Here is a 27,701-nt window from a genome sequence, read left to right on the forward strand (position 1 = left end):
CTTTAAGTTTTGTAAGCCAAAGTTAATTTCTTATCGTCGTCTTGTATGGCTGTCTGACCGTGGTGATTACAATACATTTAGAGCACACCTCGAAGATTTTGATTGGGACTCGATTCGCTCCAATGATCTTAATACATGGGTTTCTCGTTTTACTTCTACTATTCTTGATGGTGCCAAGCGCTATATACCTAATCGTATGATCACTATCAGACCTCAAGAACCAAGATGGATTTCATCGGATATCAAAAGGCTCATTCGTCGTCGCAAACGCTTATATAAAGAGGCGAAGAGGTCAAACATACCATCTACATGGAGGAAATTTAGAGAGCTACGGAATCTTATTATTTCTAAAATTAGAGAAGCCAAGGCTTTGTATATTGACTCTATCTCTAAATCTCTACTCGAAAAGAAACATTCCAAAGGCTGGTGGTCTACCATTAAACAATTCAACTCTGGTTCTCTTTCGATTCCACCTTTAGTTGTTGAATCTGGTATTATTCATAGCAATGCAGATAAGGCTGATGCTTTCAACACTTTTTTCGCCAATCAAACACATCTCACAGAGCCTAACAGTGAACCTGTACCACCGACTTACCATATATCCTCCCTACTAGCAACAGTCGTTTTTAGTCCCTCGGATATAGAGCCTCTACTTCGTTCTTTGCCACTAGGGAAAGCTGTAGGTCCAGACACGATTAATTATCGTGTTCTTATTGAACTATCTGCCGTCCTCGCAAAACCACTTAGTGATATTTTCAATTATTCGATGTCTATTCCATCCTTTCCTGATTCCTGGAAGATTGCTAATGTTTGCCCTATCTTTAAGAAGGGTGAGTCTAATCTTGTCGCTAATTATCGACCTGTATCTCTACTTGACTCACTTGGCAAAGTCTTTGAACGTGCAGTCTATAAGCACTTGTTTAACCATATTGTAGACAACAATATATTGACGGATTTCCAGTCTGGCTTCCGACCATGTGATTCAACTGTGAATCAACTATCTTTTATATATAACAGCTTCTGTGAAGCACTTGACAATGGTAAGGAGGTGCGTATCGTATTTTGTGATATAAGTAAAGCCTTCGACCGTGTCTGGCATAGAGGCCTTCGTTCGAAATTGCATGCTATTGGCGTCCGAGATCATTTGCTTCACTGGCTTGGTAGTTACCTACAACACCGCAAACAACGTGTTATACTTCAGAATTCTTCGTCTTCCCTTCGTTACATTAAAGCAGGTGTTCCTCAAGGTTCCATTTTAGGACCCTTGCTCTTTATCATTTATATTAATGACATTGTTCGCGACATCGAAGCTAACATCAGTCTTTTTGCTGATGACACTAGCCTATCTATGATAGTCGATACCCCTAACAATACTGCTTCTGTTCTTAACTCGGACTTACAGAAGATAAGCCGTTGGGCCGATACTTGGTTAGTCTCCTTTAATCCCCAGAAAACCAACTCAATGATGATTTCCAGGAAACTCCACCGACCCCTACATCCCCCTTTGACTATGCTTAACCATAACATTTCAGAGACTTCCTCCCATAAACACCTCGGTATGTTTCTTTCTAGTGACTGCTCCTGGTCTGCCCATATTGATTATATCAAAGACAAAGCATGGTCCCGTGTTAATATTCTACGTTCGCTCAAGTTTACTCTTGATCGTCTCACTCTTGAGACAATCTATATGACCTTTATCCGACCATTGCTTGAATACGGCGATATTATATTTGACAACTGCACTGCAGGGGAAAAGCAGGAACTTGACAAAATATAACACGAGGCTGCGAGAATCGTCACAGGTGCAACAAAGCTAGTTTCTATTGATAAACTTTACAGTGACCTGAACTGGCAGCCCCTTTCAGATCGCCGCACCAACCACAAACTTATTTTTATGTTTAAAATCAAATCCAATATTAGTCCTACATACCTTGTTAATCTCATTCCTTTACGCCCAGCCGATCCTAGGTACAATCTTCGAAACTCTTCGGATATTCCACTTATACATTGCAGATCCACACTATACTATAACTCTCTTGTCCCGTCTGCCATTCGTGCTTGGAATACTCTCGATTCAAGTTTCAAGTCCGCTGACTCAATACAAAGTTTTAAAAGGCTGATTAGTAATACTCCTAAGGTTCCTCATTATTTTAACACAGGACCTAGGCGTTTACAAGTCCATCACACTAGGCTTAGGCTAGGCTGTAGTCTACTTAATTATGATCTTTACCGGAAGAATATTGTTTCCTCACAAGCTTGTCTCTGTGGTGACTCTGAATCTGTCCGACATTTTATGTTATTTTGTCCCCTTTATACCTCCTACAGAGAGGATATGTTCGAGTCAATAAATTTGCTCGTCCCTGGTACAGCTATCACGCTCGACTTATTGCTAAAGGGTAACGTTCGATTTACTGATCCCGTCAACTCGCAGCTTTTTTTCTATTGTTTACTCATACATTGATTCTACCAAGAGGTTTCTTTGAGTACTAACTCTCTAAACAGCTTATGTGTGCGTCGAAATTCATCTAATCTGTTTACTTTGAGACACATCATTCCCATAATCTTCTACTGTTTCTAATGATTTTGTATTATGAGCGCTTAACTCATTTTATCTATATGTTTGACTTACTAAAATATTTACATTTTACTATAGCAATATTCATTTGTAGTACCGCTCAACTTAAAACTTGCTCTATGTGTGATTTATTACAATACTTAAATTTCATAATAGCATTATTCTTCTACATTTATTTTAGACATATTCATCTTCTTGGTAAATATAATAAATGATATTTTGTGCGACAACCTTTTTCTGATTCGTAAAGTATACATGCATACGAAAATGATCTACATAAGCTTTGCTTTCGATCAAATTCTTTGTTTTTCATTGATGTATATATGTTGTCTTGTGTTATTTTCCTCAATAAATATGTTTAAACTAACAGATTGAGGTTGTTAGAATTTTGGCAGTCCTTTGTGAATTCAGTGCATTCGAATGACAGCTTGAGTGATATAGATACGTTTAATTATTTAAGAAGCAAACTTACAGGTGAAGCCAGAAGTACAATTGCAGGGTTGGCTCTTACAAATGAAAACTATGGAGTGGCTATAGAACTGTTGAAGAAAAGATATGACACTATCCAAGAAACAGTAGACACACATTACAATAAAATGATCAATCTAAAGCCAGCCACTGACTCGGTTGAGAGCTTGCGAGGATTGTTAGACACTATAGATAAACATTTGAGAAGCCTAGAAGTACTCCAACAGGATATTAACCAAGATATATTTGTGTCAGTGATAAAAAAGTTACCAACAAATGTGATTCGTCATCTTGAAGTGCAAAAAGGAACAAAGGAAAAGTGGAGTGTTGCAAAGTTACGGGACTTGTTAAAGGAATATGTGAGTGCTTGTGAAAGTGCCGAAAAAGTACCAAGGGAAATGTGAAACCTCTAAATTCAAATCGGAATTCATTTGGAGGTCATAAAAGGCCAATGTTACAACAAAGGCAAATGTTTATAACATAAATCTGTGCAAAGGAATTCAGCAGAAGCCTTGACAGCAAGTGCAAGTGTAAGGGACAAGCAAACGTGTCGTTATTGTTCCAGCAAACACTGGAGCGATGAGTGTCTAAGGTACAAAATCATCGATGAAAGAAAACAAAGACTAAAAGGAAGTTGTTATAAGTGTTTAAGGGAAGGACATATGTCCAATGAGTGCAAAACTAAAGGGGAATGTGTTCATTGTAAGTAGAAAAATTCGCATCATCGCAGTTTGTGCCCCCAAAAGTTTAGCAAACGTGTAGTTAGAGAAAGTGTGAATGTGTGTGATGAAGTAGTTGGTGAAAATAGAGAGGAGACAAGTATACCGATAAGTGAAAATGCCCTACTTTCATCGAATGAAGTTGTTCTGATGCAAACTGTGCGAACAAAAGTTAAAAGCCCTTTAAGCAGAAAACAACAAAATATAAGAATATTATTAGATTCTGGTTCACAGCGCACGTATGTCACAGAACGCTTAGCGAGAACGTTAGATTTGCAAAGGGAAGAAGAACAGGAAATTAGATTGGTCACCTTCAGTAGTGAAAAAGAGAAAGTTATAAAAACTTCCCCAACCAAAGTGGTCTTGGAAATGAAAGGAGGCGGTGATATGAAGATAACCGCGAACATTGTTCCAAATATTACAGGATCAATATATAGAAAACCAGTGAATGTTACATAAATGAAAATCTTTCAGGAATTAACACAAAGTATGGATTTAGCCGATACTGTTCCAAGAGAAATCGAAACAGACACAATAGATTTGCTGATAGGAAATGATTTCTATTTGGATATTGTTTTGGGACATAAGATTGAAATACAACCAGGGTTGTATTTATTAGCATCCAAGTTTGGCTGGATTTTGACGGGGAAAACCAATGAAGTGAATTAAGAAAGCAGTGAAGCAAACATGCTTATTCTAACCCATGGTCAAAACATCTCAAAAACAGAAGTGTTTACAAATGATTCCATACCGTGTCAACCAAATCTTGAGGATTTCTGGCAGTTAGAATCGATTGGAATTAAAGATTTAAGTTTCAACACTGAAGATGATACAGTAATGAATCATTTCAAGGACAATCTGATATTTCAAGATAATAGATACAGTGTCAAGTGGCCATGGATGAAAACCCAGATATCCCAGATAATCGTCCATTTGCAGTTGGGCGATTGAAGTCATTGGTCTCCAAGTTTCAGAGTAAACCGGATATACTCAACAAATATAACGATGTGATTGTCGACCAATTAGACAAAAATATAATTGAAAAGGTTGAAAGGAAGTTCAGAGATGGGATTTGCCACTATATCCCACATCATGCCGTCATTAAACCAGACAAAGCAACGACAAAGTTACGGGTAGTTTATGACGCGTCCGCCAAAACGCGATCCGACAATAGAAGTCTTAACAAGTGTCTGTATAGGGGTCCCGTGATGCTTCGTGATTTGTGCGGGTTGCTTATGCGGTTCAGACTACACAAAATTGGTATTGTCGCTGACATTGAAAAAGCATTCTTGCAGATTGGACTGCAGATAAATCAACCCGACGTTACACGCTTTTTATGGCTGAAGGATATTTCGTCGCCATCAACAGATCCATATAACATACAGGAATACCGTTTTTGTAGAGTACCATTTGGTATAATATCAAGTCCGTTCATGTTAGGAGCAACGATTGACTATCATTTAGAAACATGCAACGGTTAGATTGCACAACAACTCAGAGATGACATTTATATGGATAACGTTATCACAGGAGTGGATTCAGTTAGTGAAGCAAGTGATTTGTACAAAGACTATAAACAAATTTTCTCTGAAGCAAGCATGAATCTTAGAGAATGGGCTTCAAATGACGCTAACTTCATCAGTGTGCTTCCTAGTTTGGATGTAGCTACAGGTGATGTTGTGCCAGTGTTGGGTATGTCATGGGACGTTGTTGCATATGCTTTGCTTGAGGCGTCACAAAAGCAAACTAGATAGCTCACAACATCACTTTTATCCTCAGTTTTCACAGTAACACATCGTTTAATAACGTGTTCACTAAAAATAATAAACATTACAGGAGTTCGCCTGTAATCGATATTTCAACTGATGACAATGTGCTGGATATGGTTGCAGAACTCTATGAGTTTATGGACGTTTTTGGTCCATATGATCCTGTGTCCAGTGACAGTTTCGCTGACGATTTCATCAGCAGCAGCAGTGGTAGCAGCAGCAGTGATAGTACTAGTGATAGTAAGGAGTCGTCTAGCGCAAGTGTAAAGGAGTGTAGTGATGGTGAATCGAGTGAAAATGATGTCGAAAGTGTAAAGGAATATAGTGATGTAAATGATGGTGAAAGTGTAAAGGAGTGTAGTGATGGTGAATCAAGTGAAAATGATGTCGTGAGGAGTGTAGTGATGATGCAGAAATAGGTGATAATGAATGTAATGATTCAGTGATCTCTATCTCATCTGATGACAGTCCAACTACAGAAATCGTGCCATCTACTTTAGAAACCACATTTGTGCTTAATGCCTATTTCATTACAACACGTATTAAAAGGCTTAACGGTAGAATTGTGACGGAAGATCACTCCATGGACCACAGTTATTTTGAATATTAAAACTTGATGGACTTTGTTATAATGATTTAATGTTGTATATACTTTGGGCATTGTTAAAATATGGTTGTATGTTTGATATATGCTATCATTTGTTTTCTATTAGTTCTATTAGAACATATGTGCTATAATTTGTTATTATGATGATATTTTATGTTGAGATGTTTTTTCTTTCAAATATGGTTTATTTGATTGCTTATTATATTTTATTGTTAATTCGCTTTGGTTGCTTTCCTCTCAGGTCGGGAATGTCGTGAATTTCACGAGTATGAATTATTTTGATTCTATTATACGTTGCTCCTTAGGAGTTTACTTTGTACATGAAATCATTTGTATTATTTACATTGCTCCTACATGTTCTGTTCTTTAGGTTTGCTCCTAATCCAATTCTTTATATGTGCATTGCTCCTAAACATGAGGTGCATGCTTTTTGCCTGTCGTTTTTGGCGGCAATTCATACTATATAAAGCTGTTGTTTGTGTGTTCAATTAGTGTTCCATCTGAGGTTATTTAGAGTGCTTTAGGATTTATTAACAGTTCTATCTTTTAGACATTTTATGTGTTAATTATTAAATTGTGAACGTGTTAAACTGGATTTTATTGAGATATAATTTATATTGTGAAAATTGACAATAATTAAATGGTGTGGAAATATCGTTTTGTGTTCGTTATTTATCTAAACTGTTCGATGTGGCAGAGAAAGAAAATAGTATTCAGTCTAATGGTAAAATTTATTCAATGTTATATTCGAAACGGAAACTCAAAGAAACTCTGCGACAATAATTGACATTTAATATTACAAGTATATATGGAGCGGATCCGCAGTCTAATGGTAACACGTTGGACTGTTAATTTAGGAGATCTCAGGTTCTATTTACATAGAAAACAGGTGAATGTTAGAATTTTAAAGATTTTTATTTAGTGATCATAGTGTTATTGTTACTTTTTTAAATACACATATTTTAACATTTATGATTTTTAACTAAGACTCGTTGATACTGCTTACCAAAAAAATTATTTTTTATTTAATTGGTTGCTGAGCAAACCCCCAAAAAAGTGATGAAGGATCAACTTGAACATGCCATGAGCATTGTCGCAAGCATAACGGCAAACTTGCCACACATAAACTTCCAGGTAAACAATTATATGTACAAAGTCGATGCTTTTACGATATAATGTTAAATGCTAACATTTGGCTATTTAAATGATCAGTTATACGTTCTATAGCTGCTTGATATATATGTATTATTAGTAGTTCATGTCTGAGTTTCACTTTCAGTTTTAGTAGAGTTAATGGTGTCCTGGATAGCATTATAGTGCTCTCTTTTTCCCGTAGGAAATTGCTTTAAAAGGAAAAGTTTTACACAATTTTAAAGTTATATATTTTTCATTTTGTATTGTTGTTTTTTTGTTGTAGACGAGTGCAACTCTTTGTAAAGTACAAGAAGTAGACGACAGATTATAAGAAGTGCACAAAACACTACAAGTGGGCAACAGGTGTGTTTTAAATATTTTATTAGGAATATACTTGTAAGAAATATAACAACTTTTCAAACTTATAACAGTAAACAAACAAAAAAATAAACATTCTTGTGTGTGTAAAATTTTGTATAAAAAATACCCTTTTATACCAGATAATACTTTTATTGGTAGATAACTAACAAAATGAATGTGGCTGATTTTAGAATTATTGAAACTATTTACATTAGTAAATGATATAAAATGTACACGATGAAAATATGAGGTAAATTATATATGACATGCAAAAATATATGAGGTAATATATGAGGTTTTATGAGGTTATATGAGGTTATATACGAGGGAATATATGTGGTTATATGAGGTAATATAAGAAGCAGAATATATATGAAGCAGAATATATAAGATAAACAACAGTTAAAAACGTACAATAATTAATTTACAACCACAAAAGATGAAATAAATGAAATGTGATTGTATTGCAGTATGAAGAAGAAAAAACCTGTGGGTTTTCTACGGTATGTACACAAAAAAAATTATATTGAAAATAGAATTTAAGCCCTTTTCGAGCAGAGAAAATATGTGACACCGCGTAAGACAACTAACTTGAATTGAGCTTATTATCGTTTTATTTTTGATTAATAAATATGTTGCGTGTATTAATGTAATATTGTATTTAAGTTTTAGCGAAATAACTTTTCAGAAAATTTAAACTTCGAACTGACTGTTTCTGGGATTATCAAATACTCATAATAAGAAAATCACTTTGCAGTTTTGGCTTTTGTCCCTTTACTTATAGGTTCTTGTTCTTTTTCAGAGTCTTCTTCCACCCTATCAATATGTACCTCAAATACAACAGGTGACAGGAGGGATTGACGAGGACACAGGAGGCTGGGAGGAGTGCTGAGGAGGCTTAAATGAGTGTCTAGTAGTGTTTTCCTAGCATTTGAGGGTTGCTATGTGCGCATGCCTTTAACAAATATACTTGTGTCGAATCAAAGTCAGTGTCCGGCGACATACCGTTGACAGATCTGCATTTATAATGGAACGAAACGAGAATGAAATTCGTCTATATTCGTGCGCCAAATGTAGGTACTTTTTCTTTTCCTTGAGAAATCTGTTGCACCTTTTACGAGTATGGCATACCTGCGCGTATTATTCCTACACATATATATGCTGCGAGCAAACGTTTCAGGATCGGAAAACATTTTTGCTGCATTTGAAGAAAAGACTTGGTACAAACCCGCGCGGTTAATGATGCTACTATAAAATCAAGTGTCATGAAGTTTTCAACCTCAGTGAGTGTTTGAATGAAAAACAGTCAAGTCGTACATTAGTGGGAAAAAAATGGATCTATTGGATATACGAAAATATAAGATGAGGAGAAAATTGAAAATCAGTGCCTCTCGAAACAGACATGAGCCTCTCTCTAAAATGTATATACGGATGGTTCTCCCGGCTGAACAGACGACAGCTATCGCCAAAAGCATGCTTGACCGTCAGTCGAAACCTAAAGGGACAGAGCGCATCTTTTCTGTATAGCCACACCTGACTATAATATGCTATATTGAACTATATAAAACGTGAAGCGTGCAACAGACTTGATGTTTCGTATTGTCACACGTATGCATTCCACGAAACATGTATTGAAGAACCCTAGATCTATCTTTAAGCAATATATATATTTATATCAATATGTCAGTTAGGATGACCTCGTTAGAGCAGCACAACATATTTAACTTAAATTGCATACATTCGATTTTCTTAATTATTCATTGGATTCAATTTACATGTAATTAGACAACGTAGTTCCAGGCCGAGGAAAATTTCATATGGGAACATGTAGGATCATGTTAACTGTAAGCGAGACCTGATTGGTTGACCTCTTTTTTAGACTTCTCCATCCTATACATTTAGGTACCCCCCCCCTCCTCCCCCATGTAGGGTTATGTGATCTGTAAGAGAGACCTGATTGGTTTAATCTTTTCTTTAGACGTGTCCATTCTATAGCTTTAGGAAAATCAGAAAACCAAACAGAAGGTAAATTGATATGTTTTATCTTCAAGTAAGAGCTAAGATAATATGCAGTATCAGTATTATAAGAACATGTATAAAATACAACAAAAAATGTGAGCGTTGAGTTTATCAAATATCATGGATGTGTTCGATTGAAACAATCCGACGGAGATCGCGTGATTGCTAGCAGAGTTTTAATTCACGATGGTCGGAAGTATTATAGGCATTTCTCGCTATTGGTTCCATATATTTTTCACCAAGAAATGGCAAGCAATGATGTACAAGGATATAATCAGCACAGTTCGCTTTATTTTAAAATTGATAACAATAGTCAAACTAGGATTGAGAAGAACTCGAAGCACCAGTCGAAAAGGCACACTTACAGCAGTCTGGTTACGGGCGCAGATTTAAACGCATATTATAGATATAGTGTTGGAGATATCAAAGGCGAAGAAGGATTTGCACTGTTGCAGATGACATACACAATTAATGTGTTAGTAAACGCATATAACATAGAGATATAAAAATAGAACATAACCTGTAGACATACAAGCTGGTTAATAAAATGTCATCGAGAATATTACTTATGTAGTATTTATGAATTGTAACCAGATATAAAACTTACTTGATTAAATTTTGTAGTAATTGTAGCTTTAAACCTAATGCGCAGTACAATGAAATGAGTTCATTATTTGGACAGTTGAGATGTTTAATTTTTAGCACACCTTTTTACAAACTAAGAGGTAAGACTGAATACAATATTAACATAATATTTTAATGCAATCATTATTATTTTTAACTGATCTGGCGGCGTCTTTGATACCCAGCATCAACATTTGTCTTGTTTATATATGGAAAACGCTTAAAACATAAATAAAACTACAACTAAAACACACAAGAACAACTCCGTTTCGTATTATTAGACATTTTATTTTACATCATTAAAGACATTTATTTTACTTCAAAACAAGTACGTTTTGCAAAACTTTCAGATACAATTGTGTTATGGAATTAAATGGCGTCTGTATTCTGCATTGTGTAAGGATTGAAAACAAATAATTTCCCAAAGCACTCTAGTCCGAACGAATTAAAGTATCTTTGAATGATTTTCACTGTTTTGTTTCTTCCTCTTGCTCTGCATCCAACTGAGGAACGTCGTAACTGTCCAAGACCTTATCGAACAGAAATCTCCGCTTAAGGATGGCGTACTTTACGGCTTCCTGTTCGTCGTAGTCCTCTGTTTCTTTAAGTTGATTAACTGTTTTCTTTATGGTCTTATAGATGGTATCTCGCTTGATAGAGTCAAACCACATCAGCTTTGACCCCAAACTATTCATCAGGGCCTTTCTGTAAGTACTTCGCATATCCTCAAAGACATCCTTCTTGGCTTCGCTTTCACTAAGGTCGGTATCATCCTCCATAAGTTCACGCACTTCCTCCTCATACTGCGATTGACACTCTTGAAAAGCCTCATCGACAACCTCTTGCCAAGGATCAATACCCGAAGAGTTCTCCGAGGTTACAGACATGTCGTCGTCGCTGTTATCAGACTCGTTTTCATCAACAGATCCAAAAATATCCTCTTGGTCAGTAACGTCAGACATAGCGTCTTCATCCGAATCTTCGTTTGAATGCGCAGACCTTTTATGTCGCAACATATTATATCGTCTTCCAAAACAAATATCACACTGGTGCATCGCAACAAAATCCTTAAGCGCTAATGAGGAGGTGTGAGTGAAACATTCAGCTTTATACCTGCCCGATGGTAACGATGTTTTCGGACTTTTCTGAAGTTTGTCTCGGCGTTTTCTGTCTAGATGGTGCCACCTTTCTATGTTTCTTGTTGCCCTTATTACCGATAACACCCGCACTGAGCACTTTGCCTTTTCGTTTTTTGCTGGCTTCTTTCATTCTTTGTAATTCCAAGTCAATCCAAGTCCCTTTAGGTTTCGACTGACGGTCAAGCATGCTTTTGGCGATAGCTGTCGTCTGTTCAGCCGGGAGAACCATCCGTATATACATTTTAGAGAGAGGCTCATGTCTGTTTCGAGAGGCACTGATTTTCAATTTTCTCCTCATCTTATATTTTCGTGTATCCAATAGATCCATTTTTTCCACTAATGTACGACTTGACTACTTGTCATTCAAACACTCACTGAGGTTGAAAACTTCATGACACTTGATTTTATAGTATCATCATAAACCGCGCGGGTTTGTACCAAGTCTTTTCTTCAAATGCAGCAAAAATGTTTTCCGATCCTGAAACGTTTGCCCCTCAGCATATACATGTGTAGGAATAATACGCGCAGGTATGCCATACTCGTAAATGGTGCAACAGATTTCTCAAGGAAAAAGAAAAAGTACCTACATTTAACGCACGAATATAGACGAATTTCATTCTCGTTTCGTTCCATTATAAATGCAGATCTGTCAACGGTATGTCGCCGGACACTGACTTTGATTCGACACAAGTATATTTGTTAAAGGCATGCGCACATAGCAACCCTCACGTTTCTCAAATGCTGGGAAAACACTACTAGACACTCATTTAAGCCTCCTCAGCACTCCTCCCAGCCCCCTGTGTCCTCGTCAATCCCTCCTGTCACCTGTTGTATTTGAGGTACATATTGATAGGGTGGAAGAAGACTCTGAAAAAGAACAAGAACCTATAAGTAAAGGGACAAAAGCCAAAACTGCAAAGTGATTTTCTTATTATAAGTATTTGATAATCCCAGAAACAGTCAGTTCGAAGTGTAAATTTTCTGAAAAGTTATTTCGCTAAAACTTAAATACAATATTACATTAATACACGCAACATATTTATTTATCAAAAATAAAACGATAATAAGCTCAATTCAAGTTAGATGTCTTACGCGGTGTCACAGATTTTCTCTGCTCGAAAAGGGTTGAAATTCTATTTTCAATATAACATTTTTTGGTGTACATACCGGAGAAAACCCACAGGCTTTCCTTCTTCAAACTGCAATTCAATCACATTTCATTTATTTCATCTTTTGTGGTTGTAAATTAATTATTGTACGTTTTTAACTGTTGTTTATCTTATATATTCTGCTTCATATATATTCTGCTTCTTATATTACCTCATATAACCACATATATTCCCTCGTATATAACCTCATATAACCTCATAAAACCTCATATATTACCTCATATATTTTTGCATGTCATATATAATTTACCTCATAGTTTCATCGTGTACATTTTATATCATTTACTAATGTAAATAGTTTCAATAATTCTAAAATCAGCCACATTCATTTTGTTAGTTATCTACCAATAAAAGTATTATCTGGTATAAAAGGGTATTTTTTATACAAAATTTTACACACACGAGAATGGTTATTTTTTTGTTTGTTTACTGTTATAAGTTTGAAAAGTTGTTATATTTCTTACAAGTATATTCCTAATAAAATATTTAAAACACACCTGTTGCCCACTTGTAGTGTTTTGTGCACTTCTTATAATCTGTCGTCTACTTCTTGTACTTTACAAAGAGTTGCACTCGTCTACAACAAAAAAAACAACAATACAAAATGAAAAATATATAACTTTGAAATTGTGTAAAACTTTTCCTTTAAAAGCAATTTCCTACGGGAAAAGAGAGCACTATAATGCTATCCAGAACACCATTAACTCTACTAAAACTGAAAGTGAAACTCAGACATGAACTACTAATAATACAAATATATCAAGCAGCTATAGAACGTATAACTGATCATTTAAATAGCCAAATGTTAGCATTTAACATTATATCGTAAAAGCATCGACTTTGTACATATAATTGTTTACCTGGAAGTTTATGTGTGGCAAGTTTGCCGTTATGCTTGCGACAATGCTCATGGCATGTTCAAGTTGATCCTTCATCATTTTTTGGGGGGTTTGCTCAGCAACCAACTATATAAAAAAGAAATATTTTGGTAAGCAGTATCAACGAGTCTTAGTTAAAAATCATAAATGTTAAAATCTGTGTATTTAAATATATATATTTTAAAAATCTTTAAAATTCTAACATTCACCTGTTTTCTATGTAAATAGAACCTGAGATCTCCTGGATTAACAGTCCAACGTGTTACCATTAGACTGCGGATCCGCTCCATATATACTTGTAATATTAAATGTCAATTATAAATACCTCTAGCTCCAGACGTTGGCACTTCTGACGTAGGTCATCGACCAATTTGTTATGTTCCGTTATAAAACTCAACAGTTGAGTTACTGCGTTGTTGTTCATGATTTTTGTTTTAAAAAATTTCTTTTGAACTCAATGTTGTGTTTGAATTGATTTGAAACTTCATATTTTATTGGCTGTTGTAACTTTTTCAACAAAATCTTGTGAGTATATATTTAAACAAATTAGTAAATTTGTAAATTCATGCATGGTGAGTTTTGTTATTTATCGGTATTTTCCCTTCCTTTTATTTGATCTTTTCTTCCTTTAAGTGAGATATAAAGCCATATTATACATTCATGTCATTAAAATTCAGCCACTCAGAGAGATGGAAAGGATTGCAAAGCTGAGGTAATAAAGATGCATATTTACGATAGAGAATAACATGCAACTTACTTAATCTGTCCCTCTGTGAATAATACATAATAATGTTTCGTTTTACTTTCAGTTTTACTCTCACCTGACTAATGCAGATACAGTAACCTACTTGTATGTTCAAATTGTACATTTGTTCTTCTATTAAAAATATAATATGGACCTTTATGAGGAATTAGTTGGAAAGAAAAATAAATTATGAATATCATAACAGTAATTTGCTATACAAAAAGTGGACAAAAATGTTGAACAGAATGAAGTTTTGAATTAGAAAATCCTTACTTATCTCTGTATGTATATCAACTGTATTATGATCATATGTGGTAACATGATGTATTCCCTTAATTAATTGTGTTAAAACTTTTTTACACTGTATGTTTACATTTGTATATGTATGTTGTCATATGCACTTAATGTATGTAGTTTATTTTGTATACATGTGTTTTGAAATCAACACATTCCTTTGTTATATCTTCAGGCTCATGAAAAAAGTCCAAAAGGTTCCAACATTGAGCCTTACAAAATCAACTGTGTGTAATTTGACAATATTCTTCATAATTCGACGGTGGTTGTATCATGCAGCAGTCATACTATGAAGTGTCTCACAGATTTATTTTCTAAATTCTGCAATATTGAAGTACAGTTTAGCGCAAAAAGGATTAATTCTCTGGCAATGAGAAGTTACTGTTCTTTTAAATTAACATTAACAGTTCCTGCATTTTTTGAGGGATTATAGAGTAAATATGTTTCCATATTAAATGTTATCTTTTTGTGTAAAATTTCACATGTTATAAATGGTTAAAAATACATGTACGCACTTTTTGGTTCTAAATATATGCACATTTTGATTCCAATAATTAAACACTTACGTGTATAAAATTTGGTTTGAAACAGAAATGTCGTCCTTTTGTTTGTTTCTAATCAATTAGTAGTATGTATGTGTTTATAGTTACCATGTCAAGTCAGAAAATGAGTCAAGTTTTTTAACAGTTACCATGGTAAAAAAAGTATTTTCTTTTATCGTATTTTGGTCAGTTCAAAACTTGAACATATTGGTAGTTAGTTATTTGAGATAACAGTGCGTAAAACCACACAGTTTGATAACACCTAACACATTTGTGCATTTCAGTGCGAAACATTTTGTAAATAGTCCCAACAATTGCACAGTAATAATAGAAAATGGGTTAAATTTCGTGTCTTGGTCAAAAATAAAAATTAGCACGTGCTTGATCAGATAACTAGCATATATAGTAAGTAACAACTTAAGATTCAATTATAGATGTCTTTATCGAAGCGTCGTAAATGTGAATACATATCACAAAACGGTGTTCAAAGGCAAAGGAGTAATAATAAATACGTGTATAGTAAGTTCTGTTTGACAGACATTGTTTGTAACATCAATATTATGCAAAAAGCTACAGAAACAAGCTCAGTAGCAAAACGTTTAAACACAAACCCGTTTTAGTGGCACTGGGCAAACGCCAAAGACATAGAACAAAAAATCACAAACAAGAAACATAGAAAAACAGCACAAAACTCCACAAATCATTCAAATCAAATCATTCGATGACAAATGGCCAGTGTCGTTTTGTTTTTGCAATGCTTGTGGCTAAGGCAAGTCCTATAGTTGACTCGTGTGTAATAAATTAATTTATCGTGTACAAACCCAACTCATATAAGGGAAGAACGAAGTTTTTAATTGTAGCTTGAACATTGTAAAACGCAGCAACAAACTAATCGAGTTAAGATAATTAGTCATATAGTATGCAAGAGAAAGCCTTTTTTCAGAACTTAAACATTTGCGAAAGGTTTCAACAAAAAAGGAAATATGTTCTGCTGTGTTCTATTAATAAAGATATTTTAAATAGCAGAAATGGCATGTAATAAAATACATTTAAGCAAACCTCTCTTTTACAGTTTTTTTCTACCTTTTCGTAGTATATTCATGCTTCTTTAATTAATTCATTTTTGGTTTAAGCATTGCATTTTGTTTGTCTTGTCTTTTTTCATCTTCTTTTATCTGTTTCTTTATCAATATAAAACTGTCTATTTTTTATGTATGGCAACCACTCACACTTCTTAAATAAAAATTACATGATAACACCATATGTTTTACATTTAGTGTGTTTATGATTTATTGTGTTGTATAGTGCGGAATATTTAATAATAATAATAAAGGGATTTAAAATAGCTTTCATCGTTGACCCTTCTGTTACCTTTAACTATATGGCATCCATTTAATATCAATGGAAGAGTTTAAACACATGAAATTTGACACCGTAGGCAAATGTTTGTAAACTATGGTGTCTGTTTGTTAATAATAAAGGTTTTATTATCATTTTAGCAGATCGTTTTGTAAAGATTTCAAGAGTGTAGGTTCGTACTTATTTGGCCCATACTATTTAAGAATAGTGATTTAATTCAATGTCGAAAGCTGTGATTTCACTTTCTAAAAATTGAGTATATGTGTGTATGTCTATATTAGCTTTTAGATTGATAACAATTGAAACTCCATTACTGCGTGTAGTATTTCCACTGATAAAAAGGTTATAATATACAATTTTGAACGATGTATTTCTTGTAACAATATAATGTCATACTTATTACTAAAAGTCCATTTGAGTACTTGTTTTCGTTTGTCTATGTTACCTTAACCTGGAACATAAATGATACATGTATTTGTGTTTCCATGTTACAAACTTATAAAGATGTCTGAATCCTACGACACATTCTGGTCATAGCAAAAAGGGTTAATATGTATGAAACAAAAGTGGATAACATTTGCAAAAATGTTTGTAGTGGCAAACAAGTAAGATCGATAGTTACGTATATTTGCTCAATTGTGCTATACATATATGATGATTTTGGAAGTATGATGTATGTGTAATAACATTCATTAATGAACATAGTATTTTTTTATTTAATTAGCATAATTTTGACAATGGTAATAAAATACAAGCTCACAAACATTTATATTTTGTCCGTAAGAATGCCATAGGGAAGTAGTTATATTTATATTCAACAAAACGAAAATTGTTGTTAACTACTGGTGAAAAAAACATTTTCACTTTTCAGTTAACTATCGAATTGTTTTAATTATTTACATTCATATACAAATTCATAGGCAAATGTTTATAACATTTGATTTATATTTCACTCTCTTTTTTAACAAATTAAAACCTCCTGCAATATATTACGAATAACGCATATACATCACAAGTAACGGACATTCTTTGATTGTTTTAACAAATTGAATATTGTGTGTTTTTTTACAGATATTGATAGTTTGTAATACAAACAAAGCATATCACAATTGTATTTCATTTTATCTGATGGCATCTTTAGAGGCTATTACAAATATTTTAAGTAAGCATTTATTTTTAAACAGTTTTTTTTTCCATAATTGGAGAAAAAATCAAACCTAAAAAGAACAATGGACGGAAACGCCAAAACATCCAGGGATATTATAAAACCGAAGTTAAAAATCGGTTGGGCAGGTACTGATATGTTTAAGAGAATGTTGATTAGTCATTTATTATTAATCACTGCCATTTTTTTTTTATCTATTCAGTCTAAGATTTTATTAAAATTGGTATCATCTATTTTATAATTTGAACCAACAAATTAAAATTCTATGAATTTTTTTCATCGCAAAAAGTTTTTCGTGAATGTCTAATTCGAGGCTAAAATCTGATGATATTCATTCTGCATCAATATAGCAATTTGTAAGAATCGACGTATTTCATTCAATAAAGGTGTACGTTTTGGAACCTCCTTCTATTTTGATTAATATAAGTTTGGCTTATAACTCTGTGACATTTAACTGGGTGTAAGTTTAAACATTCGACTACTGTGGTTGTTTCTTTAGTGTGTTCTTTTTCCATATAAATATTGGAGTTATTGTTTGTTTCTTTATAATTGTCTGTTATTAGATGTGTCTTATTGTATGGGAGTATAAAGGATTGTTGTATATTCGGAACAAATATTAGAAATAGTTATGTTGATTTACTTCATAATTTTATTTAATGGTTTAAACCATAGCTACAGTGGCAAGCCCAGTTTTCTTTTCAACTCAACCTTAATTAGTTGCCATATGCATTTTCAGTCGTACAATGTAAAAATATTTATTTTTCATAATAAGAACCATAAGTTAATGAGTGAGTTTTTAGTTTAATTCGGATACATGCTTCTTAAACCTTCTCAATACGAGTAAATCTCTACGATTATCTTTATATAAGAAAAAGCAAATCGCTATATACTAAATATAAGACAAAAGATATCACAAAATTGAATTTTTCATTTAGGCAAGTTGACATACCATAGTCAAACTTAAAAACCACCATCAAAGTTAATGAATAAACAACATAAGAAAATAGTATAGTTAGAAATGCTTTTGATCTATTTAAACGAAACATGATTAGGATAGTTGACTAGGTCTAGGTGAAGTTCGGTCGTGAATAGATATTGATTCAATTTATTCGGGAAAAAATCTAACAAATACATAGTTGAAAGTTATGAAGTCTCAATTATTACAATTAATTGAAGATACAATCGCTGAAAACAGAACTTGTATTGTAATTGTTGATCAATTTGTAAAGGTAAAAAATAATAAGTGGACAAATAATCTAATTTTTCTTTTTTTAAATATTACACATACAATAATGTCACAAAATTGCATATAAATCGAATTTAAGTTAATACACAAAGCTTACTTTGGATAAACAATTTGATTTTGCAGGTATAGCTTGACAAAACATAACAATCGGTTACAAAATAAAAAGGCGATATGATTGCAGCAATGGAAAAAAATGGAAGCAATCCAAAACAGTATAATGTTTTCGCGAAAATATTTTTGAAGACTTTGAAGTGTACAAAAGTGTACAATATTTAAAAATATAATCAATTTAATTACTCACTCATCAGTCGCAAACATTTTATCCAAATGATTGAAGTGAGCACGAGGAACCGATGTAATTCATCCAAAACATCCGTGATAACGATAAAATAAGCATGTTTCAACGACAACCTTTCTGTAATTTGAAACTATATGGCGTGCAGTCAGTATCAAAGAAATAGCTTGAATAACGTGAAATTTGATACCTTAAGCAAATGTTTACATAATTTAACCTCTTTGCTTCTGTCTTCATGTTTGTATGAATCAAAATACCTTTGGAGCATGTATAGGACGATTAAAGCATAAGATTCATACGTAAGGGGCTATTTATGTTCTCATCATTTAAATGTGTGTAGAATGATGAATTGGTATAAGTACAGCAGATTTGATAGTAAATCTGACACCATATCGGTATGTATCTGTAAACACAGATTTCTATACATCAAAAGAAAGACTTTGTCTGTAGTTTATAAAGATGCATGTTGTAGTTATGAAAACCGTGGTACAACATTGCTTTCCAAGATGATGTCCAACGCGGCCGCTAAAATTAATGCGAAGCTTTAACTATTGCCTACATATTCATAATGACTATAAAATGCAATTAATACAGTCAGAACAATATAATAAGATGCATTTATGCATACAATTAGTGCTCAAGTTCTGAATATGACCAGATTATGAAGGGAGGTGGACTATCTACAGGGCTTATTTACAGCAACATTTTCGAGTGGCAAGTTTAACGATATCTGGCTGGACTACACTCTGAAAGCTACAGAAAATAGTTTTAAAGTACACAGGCGGAATTATTGGTATAAAATTTAAAGAAGGTGCTTTGGCACAATGGTTTCTATCAGCGCCATTAGCATCCAGATACTCAACTATGTGCCACAATAATTTCTGTCATCAAATTAAAAGAATGGACCACATCATGCAGGCACCAAAGCGAAAACAAAAACTATAATAAAGACGTGAACACAATTGTATAAGTGTTTGACAGTTTGTTTGTTTAAGACAAAACTTTTACTCGAAGCGATGTGTTGTCGGAAATCAATAGTATATATGAGCCCTAAGGCTTAATTGCTCTTGTAGTAGTGCCAGGAAGACTCGTTCTCAAAGAATTTATTCAAAAGGCGATTGATTGGGATAAACCTCTCTCGGACACCAAAAAGATGCAATGGGAAAACTTAAAAGTATCTACCGAGAGTTAACAGAACATAAAAACATGGGATGTTCTTACCTATTTCTCTGAGGGTTACCAGGAGAAAGGAGCTGCTACAAGTTCACTCCTATGCTTCAGAAAAGCTATTGCTGCAGCTGTCTACTTGTTTGCATAGTTATTTGATCAAAATATGTCTTACTTTAAAAGTTGAAAAATTCACCGTTTCTGTTCCTTATTCGAGTTTGAATAAGGAATAGGGAACTAGTTCCTAATTTCTTATTCAACTTAGTGGGCGTTATGAAGTACTTGGAACACTTCATCCCGCTCAATAAGACAACGCATTTATTCAATTAATTTAATAAGATCAATGTGCAATTTATATTTTGTCAACAAAATAGCATATGAAGCACTTTGAAATTCAGTATTTTTCGTAAATCCTGTTCTTTATTCGTTTTTTTTAGCGTTTTAATAGCACTTTAAGCGCTAAAACTCTCTTGAATAGACAATAAAAAGATATAAATACAAATTATGCAAAGTTATGTTGTCGAAAAGTGATAAAACGAGCAAGTTAACTTTTTGACGTTCTCAAGATTTTTGTTTCTTATTCGGAGGTTGGTACGTTATTAAAGCACTTTAAGTACTAACACTCTCTTGAATAGACAATGCATTTCTATACACTTTTTATGATGCTTTTACTTCTGCATAGATATTTTATCAAAAAATATCTTTCTTAAAAAGTTGATAATTCACCGTTTCTGTTCTTCATTCCTTATTCGAATTACTATGCGTTATTAGTACTTGAAATGCATTTATTCAAATTGTTTAATAAGATCATTTTTTGATATTTCGACAAAAAATGAGCAAATTAAGCACTTTGATAACTAGATCCTATTCCTTATTCGATTTTTTCCGTGGATTATTTTATTTACAAAAATGTTTAATTGTTATGAAAATACGAAACACATAACAAAGAAGTGATTTTATGCATATCTACAATTATTCATTTTGAATGAGGAATAAGAATCTAGTTACCTATTACTTATTTTAATAAGGAATAAGGTGTAAGGAACTAACGTATCGTCAATGTATTGTTTGAGCAGTGGAGGAGTTGTCTTCATAAATTGGGTATTTCTGTGTCGAAGATGTTACTTTCAAGAAGTTCTTTCTGAAAAAGCTTGTCTGCGGTTGTATATTTTTTCACACACGCACACGCACGCACACACGCACACACACACACACACACACACTTGGCAGACGTCTGGGAATGGATGATAATTAATGATTATCAGGACTATTTTTTAAATTCCATGCTGTTATGTGTTTCTGCTGGTGACTTGTTACCTTGAAAGATAAAGAGGTTCATAGAAATAATTGGTCTCTTTGTGTTGTTTTGAGGGTGTTGCCAAGTAGTGATCACAAGGTAAGAAAGGCAGATGTTAAGACTTTCAAAGAAGGCATGTGTCAGACATATCTACGCCCTATATCTGACTTTCTTAAGCTGGTTTCAGAGTAATGAGTGTACTGTGGCAACCCTTTAAGATATTTCTTTGAAAGAATCATGACATTCACACATGTTTTGATAGGAGACTGCATTGTGGAAATATTGATAAAAGATTATTGATCAAATGTGTGCAAGAACTTGAAAGGTTTGTTAGGACAATTATTAATTAATATTTTAATTCTTTTATACTTTCAGCTAATTCATACAGTGATATTTTCAAAATATCAGATGGACGGGGGGATTGTGGACCATCAATCTCGGATACATTCAAAAGATATTTCATGCTATAGACGTTTAAGAATTCCGCCTGGACTAGTTTCAAAATACATGTATTTCCAATTGTGTGCTGAATTAGGGTTAGGTTTAAGGTTATTATGTATGCATATCCATACCAAACTGATCCAGTTTTGTGACATTTACCTATTTTATTTTACCCCATAGTGTTTAAACTTCATTAAGTATATATATTGATTTGCAAACAATGAGGGACAATTGTTTTGTCTTCGAGGTGATACAAAAATAACCTATGTGACATTTTTCGACTAGTTTGTGATTTGTTACCTATTATAAGTATATTTGTTATTATACCATCGCATGTTGTTGTTTTACACAATGTTTCGGACCATTAATTTTACTACACACATGTGTCAATTTTTATATGGATATACATACAAAAACATATTTATTTGCGTGACATATTTCGACTTTAATGCTCTTTCTGCATATTACGACCAGAAATGTTTTTTGTTGTTTAGTCATCCATTTGATTGGTATAACTCCCTGTGATTGCAATTTGTTTGACAATCGAGTAATGTTTTGGTCGTGTCATTGAAGTTACTACTACTATCGTTCAAATTGGAACACGTATTATTCTAACCACCCTCTTTGTAAGTGTTGTCTCTGTCGTCTCTGTTACCACTACACGCTGTTAGAGCTATCGCCATAATCGTTACCTCGTCTTCTCACAGTACCTATACGTCGGTTAAATAATTGAACAAGTAAACTATTTATTTCATCAATTGTATACATAAAAGTCTCTGGTATAGTGTAATCAGGTCGCGCTGCTCTTTCTTTTTGTCAGTATTAAATATCATATTATTGTATCTCATCCAAGTCTTCATCTGTTTCAACATCTATCAAATGTTCATTTATGTCCGCCGCTTTATTAGTATTTAATAAACTACCAAAGTGCCTTACCAATTATTTGGTTTATATGTTGTTATGGTTGTCTCGACATTGTGTTAAACCATCAAAGTCGATAACCTGATATCATTAGAATATATTATAGTAAGAAATATCTAAAAAAAAATCATATCCTAAAAGAAATGGATATCTTACCGCCTCAGGTGACAATAATGCGTGATCTCGTGTGTATAAAATGAATTAGGAAGACATAATATGTAAACTATCAAATTGTTATTTTAAAAGTGTTAAATATGTGGGTAAAATCACAAAACTCATAAAAAACATTGTTGAAAAAAGGATAAATGCCGAACGTTATCCGAGGACAAAAACATCACAAAGAGCTCACAACGTTGCCTATATGTCGAACCTAAGTCAAAACCCAAATTTAACATTGGTCGGGAAATCATAACTTGAAAACAATCGATGTCAGAACAAAAGTTGCTTTAATTTAAGCAATAAAAAAGGTTAAATCAATCACCAGCAAAACCAATTAGTCAACAGGATAATTTTAAAGACATTGAATCATGAAGTCGAATCAGTTTTAGAAGCTATAATCAATTTTATAAACTTATCAATCAGTCCTACACATTGTCTGTAAATGTACGAATTGAGCATAAGCAACTGTTCTAATTTGGCTTGATAACCAGAAATCAAATATGGTTCACCGGTCCATAGCATGAAACTATATAGTGTACATTCAATAACAAAGAAAGAGATGTGCGAAGTACTCTTGATGACGATCAATTAAATATAATTCATAATAGTCCAGTAACCCTGTGGCTGAAAATGCAAATAAAGGAGAGAAAAATGCACTGAAATAATTTTTGCACATTTGTGTTGTTTGATATCTGCTGTGTGCGGAAAAAAGTGCAAAATGCTATTAAGTCACATCATAATGTTGTTAAACGTGATTTTGCATGTTAAAAATTTCTCTATTTAATAGATATTACACAGCAGCATAAAATACCTAATATTAAGTCACATCATAATGTTGTTAAACGTGATACAGCATCAAAGTTAAAAATTGTTAACATCAAATGTGTATTTAGCAATAAAAAACCCAAAACAACTCTATTTAATAGATATTATACAGCATCATAGCATACCTTATATTGAGTCACATCATAATAACTCTATATAAAGGAGAAAAAATGCACTAAATTAATTTTGGCACATTTTTGTTGTTTGATATCTGCTGTGTGTGGACAAAAGTGAAAAATGCTATTTTGGGGGTAAAAAAGTTACAAATTGTAAACATAATTATGAATTTCTGGAATTTGTTTGTATCAAATGTGGATTTAGCAATAATAAACCCAAAATACTCTATTTAATTGATTGTATACAGCATCCTAACATACCTAATATTAAGTCACATCATAACGTTGTTAAACGTGATTTTGCACGTTAATTTTTTTTTTGCTATTTGTCTTTATCAGAATATCATCTAGCAATAGAAATATCAGAATAACTATATTTGTTAGATAGTAAACATCACCATATCATATTTAATGTTTAGACTCATCATATTTTGTTAATTGGGATTTTGTGGTAAAAAGTTAAAAAAAATGTAAACAAAAGTATGAATTTCTGGGATTTGTCTCTATCAAAATTGGGTCTAGCGATAGAAATATCAAAATAACTATACTAATTAGATATTGCACAACACCATAACATATCTAATGTTTAGACTCAGCATAATTTATATTGTTAATTGTGATTTTTGGGGTAAAATGGTAAAGAAAAGTAAAGTATGAATTTCAGGGATTTGTCTATATCAAAATTAGATATACATATATAGATAACAGACAAAATATATATATATTAGATAGTTTATAGCAACATAATATATTTAATGTATAGACACATCATCTGTTGTGAAAAAGGACGTAAAAAAATATTTTTATTATTTAAACTTAGATGTATAATCAATCTTGGCAAGGAATTAAAGTCAACCTCATGCAATGTTTAATATAACGGCGTCTCGTATTGCATCAAAACCAATGACGTTGATATAAACAGAAATACGATATACACACAACAAATTGGACTAATAAACTTTTATATGATATTTAATCACGAGGACTTAGTTATTGCGCAGATGCTCATGTGGAATGAGCATATGTTAATGTAAAGTCTGAACATGTTGGAGGTTTGACAAGTGGTCGGGGTATGAATAAGATAAATGCTGTTGGGATTCTGTCGTGACCTTCATGCTGTGACAAAAACAAAGATAAGAGTTTGTTACACTGAACTTGCAAGAAACATAATTTGATGTAGGTACGTAGAGTATAGCCAGTGTAGTTGCATCATATCAGTGTAATGCTAATGAAGCAAACAGATTTGTGAAAATGTGGTAGCTAGAGTGGTTGGCAAAACTATGAAAGAACTCACGTTTAGAAAGAAAAACACCGATGTGCTTATGAATGACCATGCTTGGGTCAAAAGTGATGATGAAATACTATGTGTTAAGTATAACAGTCTGCGGGTATTTCTAGAATATTTATGCGAAAAGCTACAGAAACAAGCTCAGTAGCAAAATGTTTAAACATAAACCCGGTTTAATGGCACTGGGTAAACGCCAAAGACATAGAACAAGTTCAAACGGGAAAGGAAACACTGTTTTGAACCCGTTAAAAAGGGTTTGGGAAGTAGTGAGTCACAAAGTATTATATCCAATGACAACTGAAACAGCACCAGTTCAGGCACATATTATGAAAGTCAAACAGTGTGCTTGTCAAACTGTCTGCCATAGAGTAGCATACATCTGTAAGAGGGTTGGATTAGATTGTGTAAGGCCTGTTTCGCATGCAAATGTTGTGGGAATGCCATCGGCGTTTTAGGTTGTGCATAGCTTATGTTACAATAAGCCACTTACATTGCTACTCTAATCATTAAAAAACAAAGATCAATGTATGTAAAAAAATAACCAATTATGTTACAAAATATCTACAAATTCACTTTTAGAATAAAACATAACATTTACATATTTGAGGCTTGTATTCATTGTTTGTGATCAAATTACAGAAATCAACATTTTCGTTTTTTGCATTCATTACTTTTTAACTCATTACAACATGTCCTGTTTGATCTGATAGCATACAGTTTTCCAATGTTATTTTCCACGAAATGCAGCTCATGTCAGTTCTGATAAAAAGTCATTTTTGTGATATAATTGTTCAGTCGTTGATCCAGGTCGATAACTGGCCAATGACAGAAATATATTTCCTCTTTTTTCTTTTCTTATTTGGTTAATATTTCACATTATATTCAGCCATAAGAGCTGTTTCTATAGTTTAAAGTAAATTATTTTCAATACTTGGCAATTGAACATGTAATTGATAGATTTAAAATAGTCAATGTTTTGTTATGTTTCATTCTAAAAATCGCACTGCTTACAACACGATGATTTCATACTTTAGGTATGTTATACTTTGATATAATAATATAAAAATCAGTAATTCTGGTAATTTTGTTGAACATTTGACCAAATTATTGACAAATCCAGAAATTGTCATTTTATCTAATGTTTTAAACTTTCACACAATACGATATTTCTATACTTAAGATTTGCTATAATGTAATGTTATACCATTTAAATAAGTAAACGCAATAGTTCTCGAAAGATGGAATAAACGAAGCTTGTAGTCGGTTGATGTGGTCAAGTTTCATTAGATAAAATAGTTATTTGTTATGTATAAATGCAATAAAGCTTTCTTCATAAGGTCATAAAATGGATAACATTTGGTACTGTTTTCCTATACCTGAACCAACGGTGAAGAATGTCATCAATACAGCAAAACGTTACTTATCGCAATGCGTTTTCATAACTGTCTGTTTCGTAGCTGATAAATAGTAATGTTCCGTGTGCTCAAATATAACCATTTTTTTTGAAGAGTGGTGTCCCCTTGACAAATACACACCTTTTTGTAAACAAATCTGTTTTTGTGCTTTAATAATGAAAAATATGAAAAATAGAATTGAATACTTGTCTTCTTGAAAACAAAAAGGACACTTAATTACAAGGTAACAATACAAACAAAATATTGCTTTGAAAACAGTAAAATAATGACTTTGTAAAGCATTTCGTTAGACCATTAGATCGAAGTCACTGATGCGAATCGATGTTGTAAAACAGCTTACGTAACAATTGATTATCGATAAAGTTAGTTCAGTCTAGCATTATAATACTATAAGTATAAAAGAGGGTGAAAGCAGCATGAGTGAATTCGATAATAACACAAATAGTATCAAACATTGTCGACAAAACGATAGACGAAACCTCAGAAATGTAGTAAAAACCAGAAAAGTCCACAGAAACACAAGAACAAGAAACTGTTTTAGAAAACGACGATTATGAAAATCTTACGGATTCACAACAGCTCTCTCTATAAATAAAAGTCAAGAAGAGCTGAAACATATGAATGAAAAATTGAATGAAGTTTTATAAAAAGTCCAGATTATTTGATATCGAAAATGAAAAAGACAATTCTTCTAAAACAACTTCAATCCGACAAGAAAAATCAAATAGTAGTTGGCTTATTGCTGGAATAAGAGTGAGGTTGTGCACACGAACTGGTTTATACCACCAGTAAATTAACATATTACTAACCGTTCCAAGGCGGTACCTAACAAACCTTGATAAACATACCTGGTTTTATATATATAGTATGTATGCACTGTGCTGTTTGTGGAGTTTTGTGCTGTTCTTCCATGTTTCTTGTTTGTGATTTTTTGTTTTTATGTGCTATGTCTTTGGCGTCTTCCC

At 33.0% G+C, this 27,701-nt stretch overlaps 2 protein-coding genes across 2 annotated transcripts in view; both read right to left on the minus strand.

The window, feature by feature from the left end:
* The window catches only part of LOC128210227 (beta-1,3-galactosyl-O-glycosyl-glycoprotein beta-1,6-N-acetylglucosaminyltransferase 3-like), a 34,692-nt gene extending 15,328 nt beyond the window's left edge, over positions 1-19,364 (minus strand). The window contains exon 1 of the mRNA XM_052914435.1: positions 19,114-19,364. Coding sequence (XP_052770395.1) covers positions 19,114-19,130 — 17 coding nt within the window. The 5' untranslated portion in view covers positions 19,131-19,364. The remainder of the gene's footprint in view (positions 1-19,113) is intronic.
* On the minus strand, positions 10,473-27,321 carry LOC128210228 (uncharacterized). The gene is made up of 5 exons (XM_052914437.1): positions 27,303-27,321; positions 13,444-13,548; positions 13,081-13,160; positions 12,582-12,613; positions 10,473-12,281 (listed from the first exon to the last, which is right to left on the minus strand). The coding sequence occupies exon 5, from the start codon at positions 11,328-11,330 to the stop codon at positions 10,743-10,745; it is 588 nt and encodes a 195-aa protein (XP_052770397.1). The 5' UTR covers positions 11,331-12,281; positions 12,582-12,613; positions 13,081-13,160; positions 13,444-13,548; positions 27,303-27,321; the 3' UTR covers positions 10,473-10,742.
* Between the last annotated feature and the right edge of the window lie 380 nt (positions 27,322-27,701).

Source organism: Mya arenaria, chromosome 12 (genome assembly GCF_026914265.1).
Source record: "Mya arenaria isolate MELC-2E11 chromosome 12, ASM2691426v1".
Lineage (NCBI taxonomy): Eukaryota > Metazoa > Mollusca > Bivalvia > Myida > Myidae > Mya > Mya arenaria.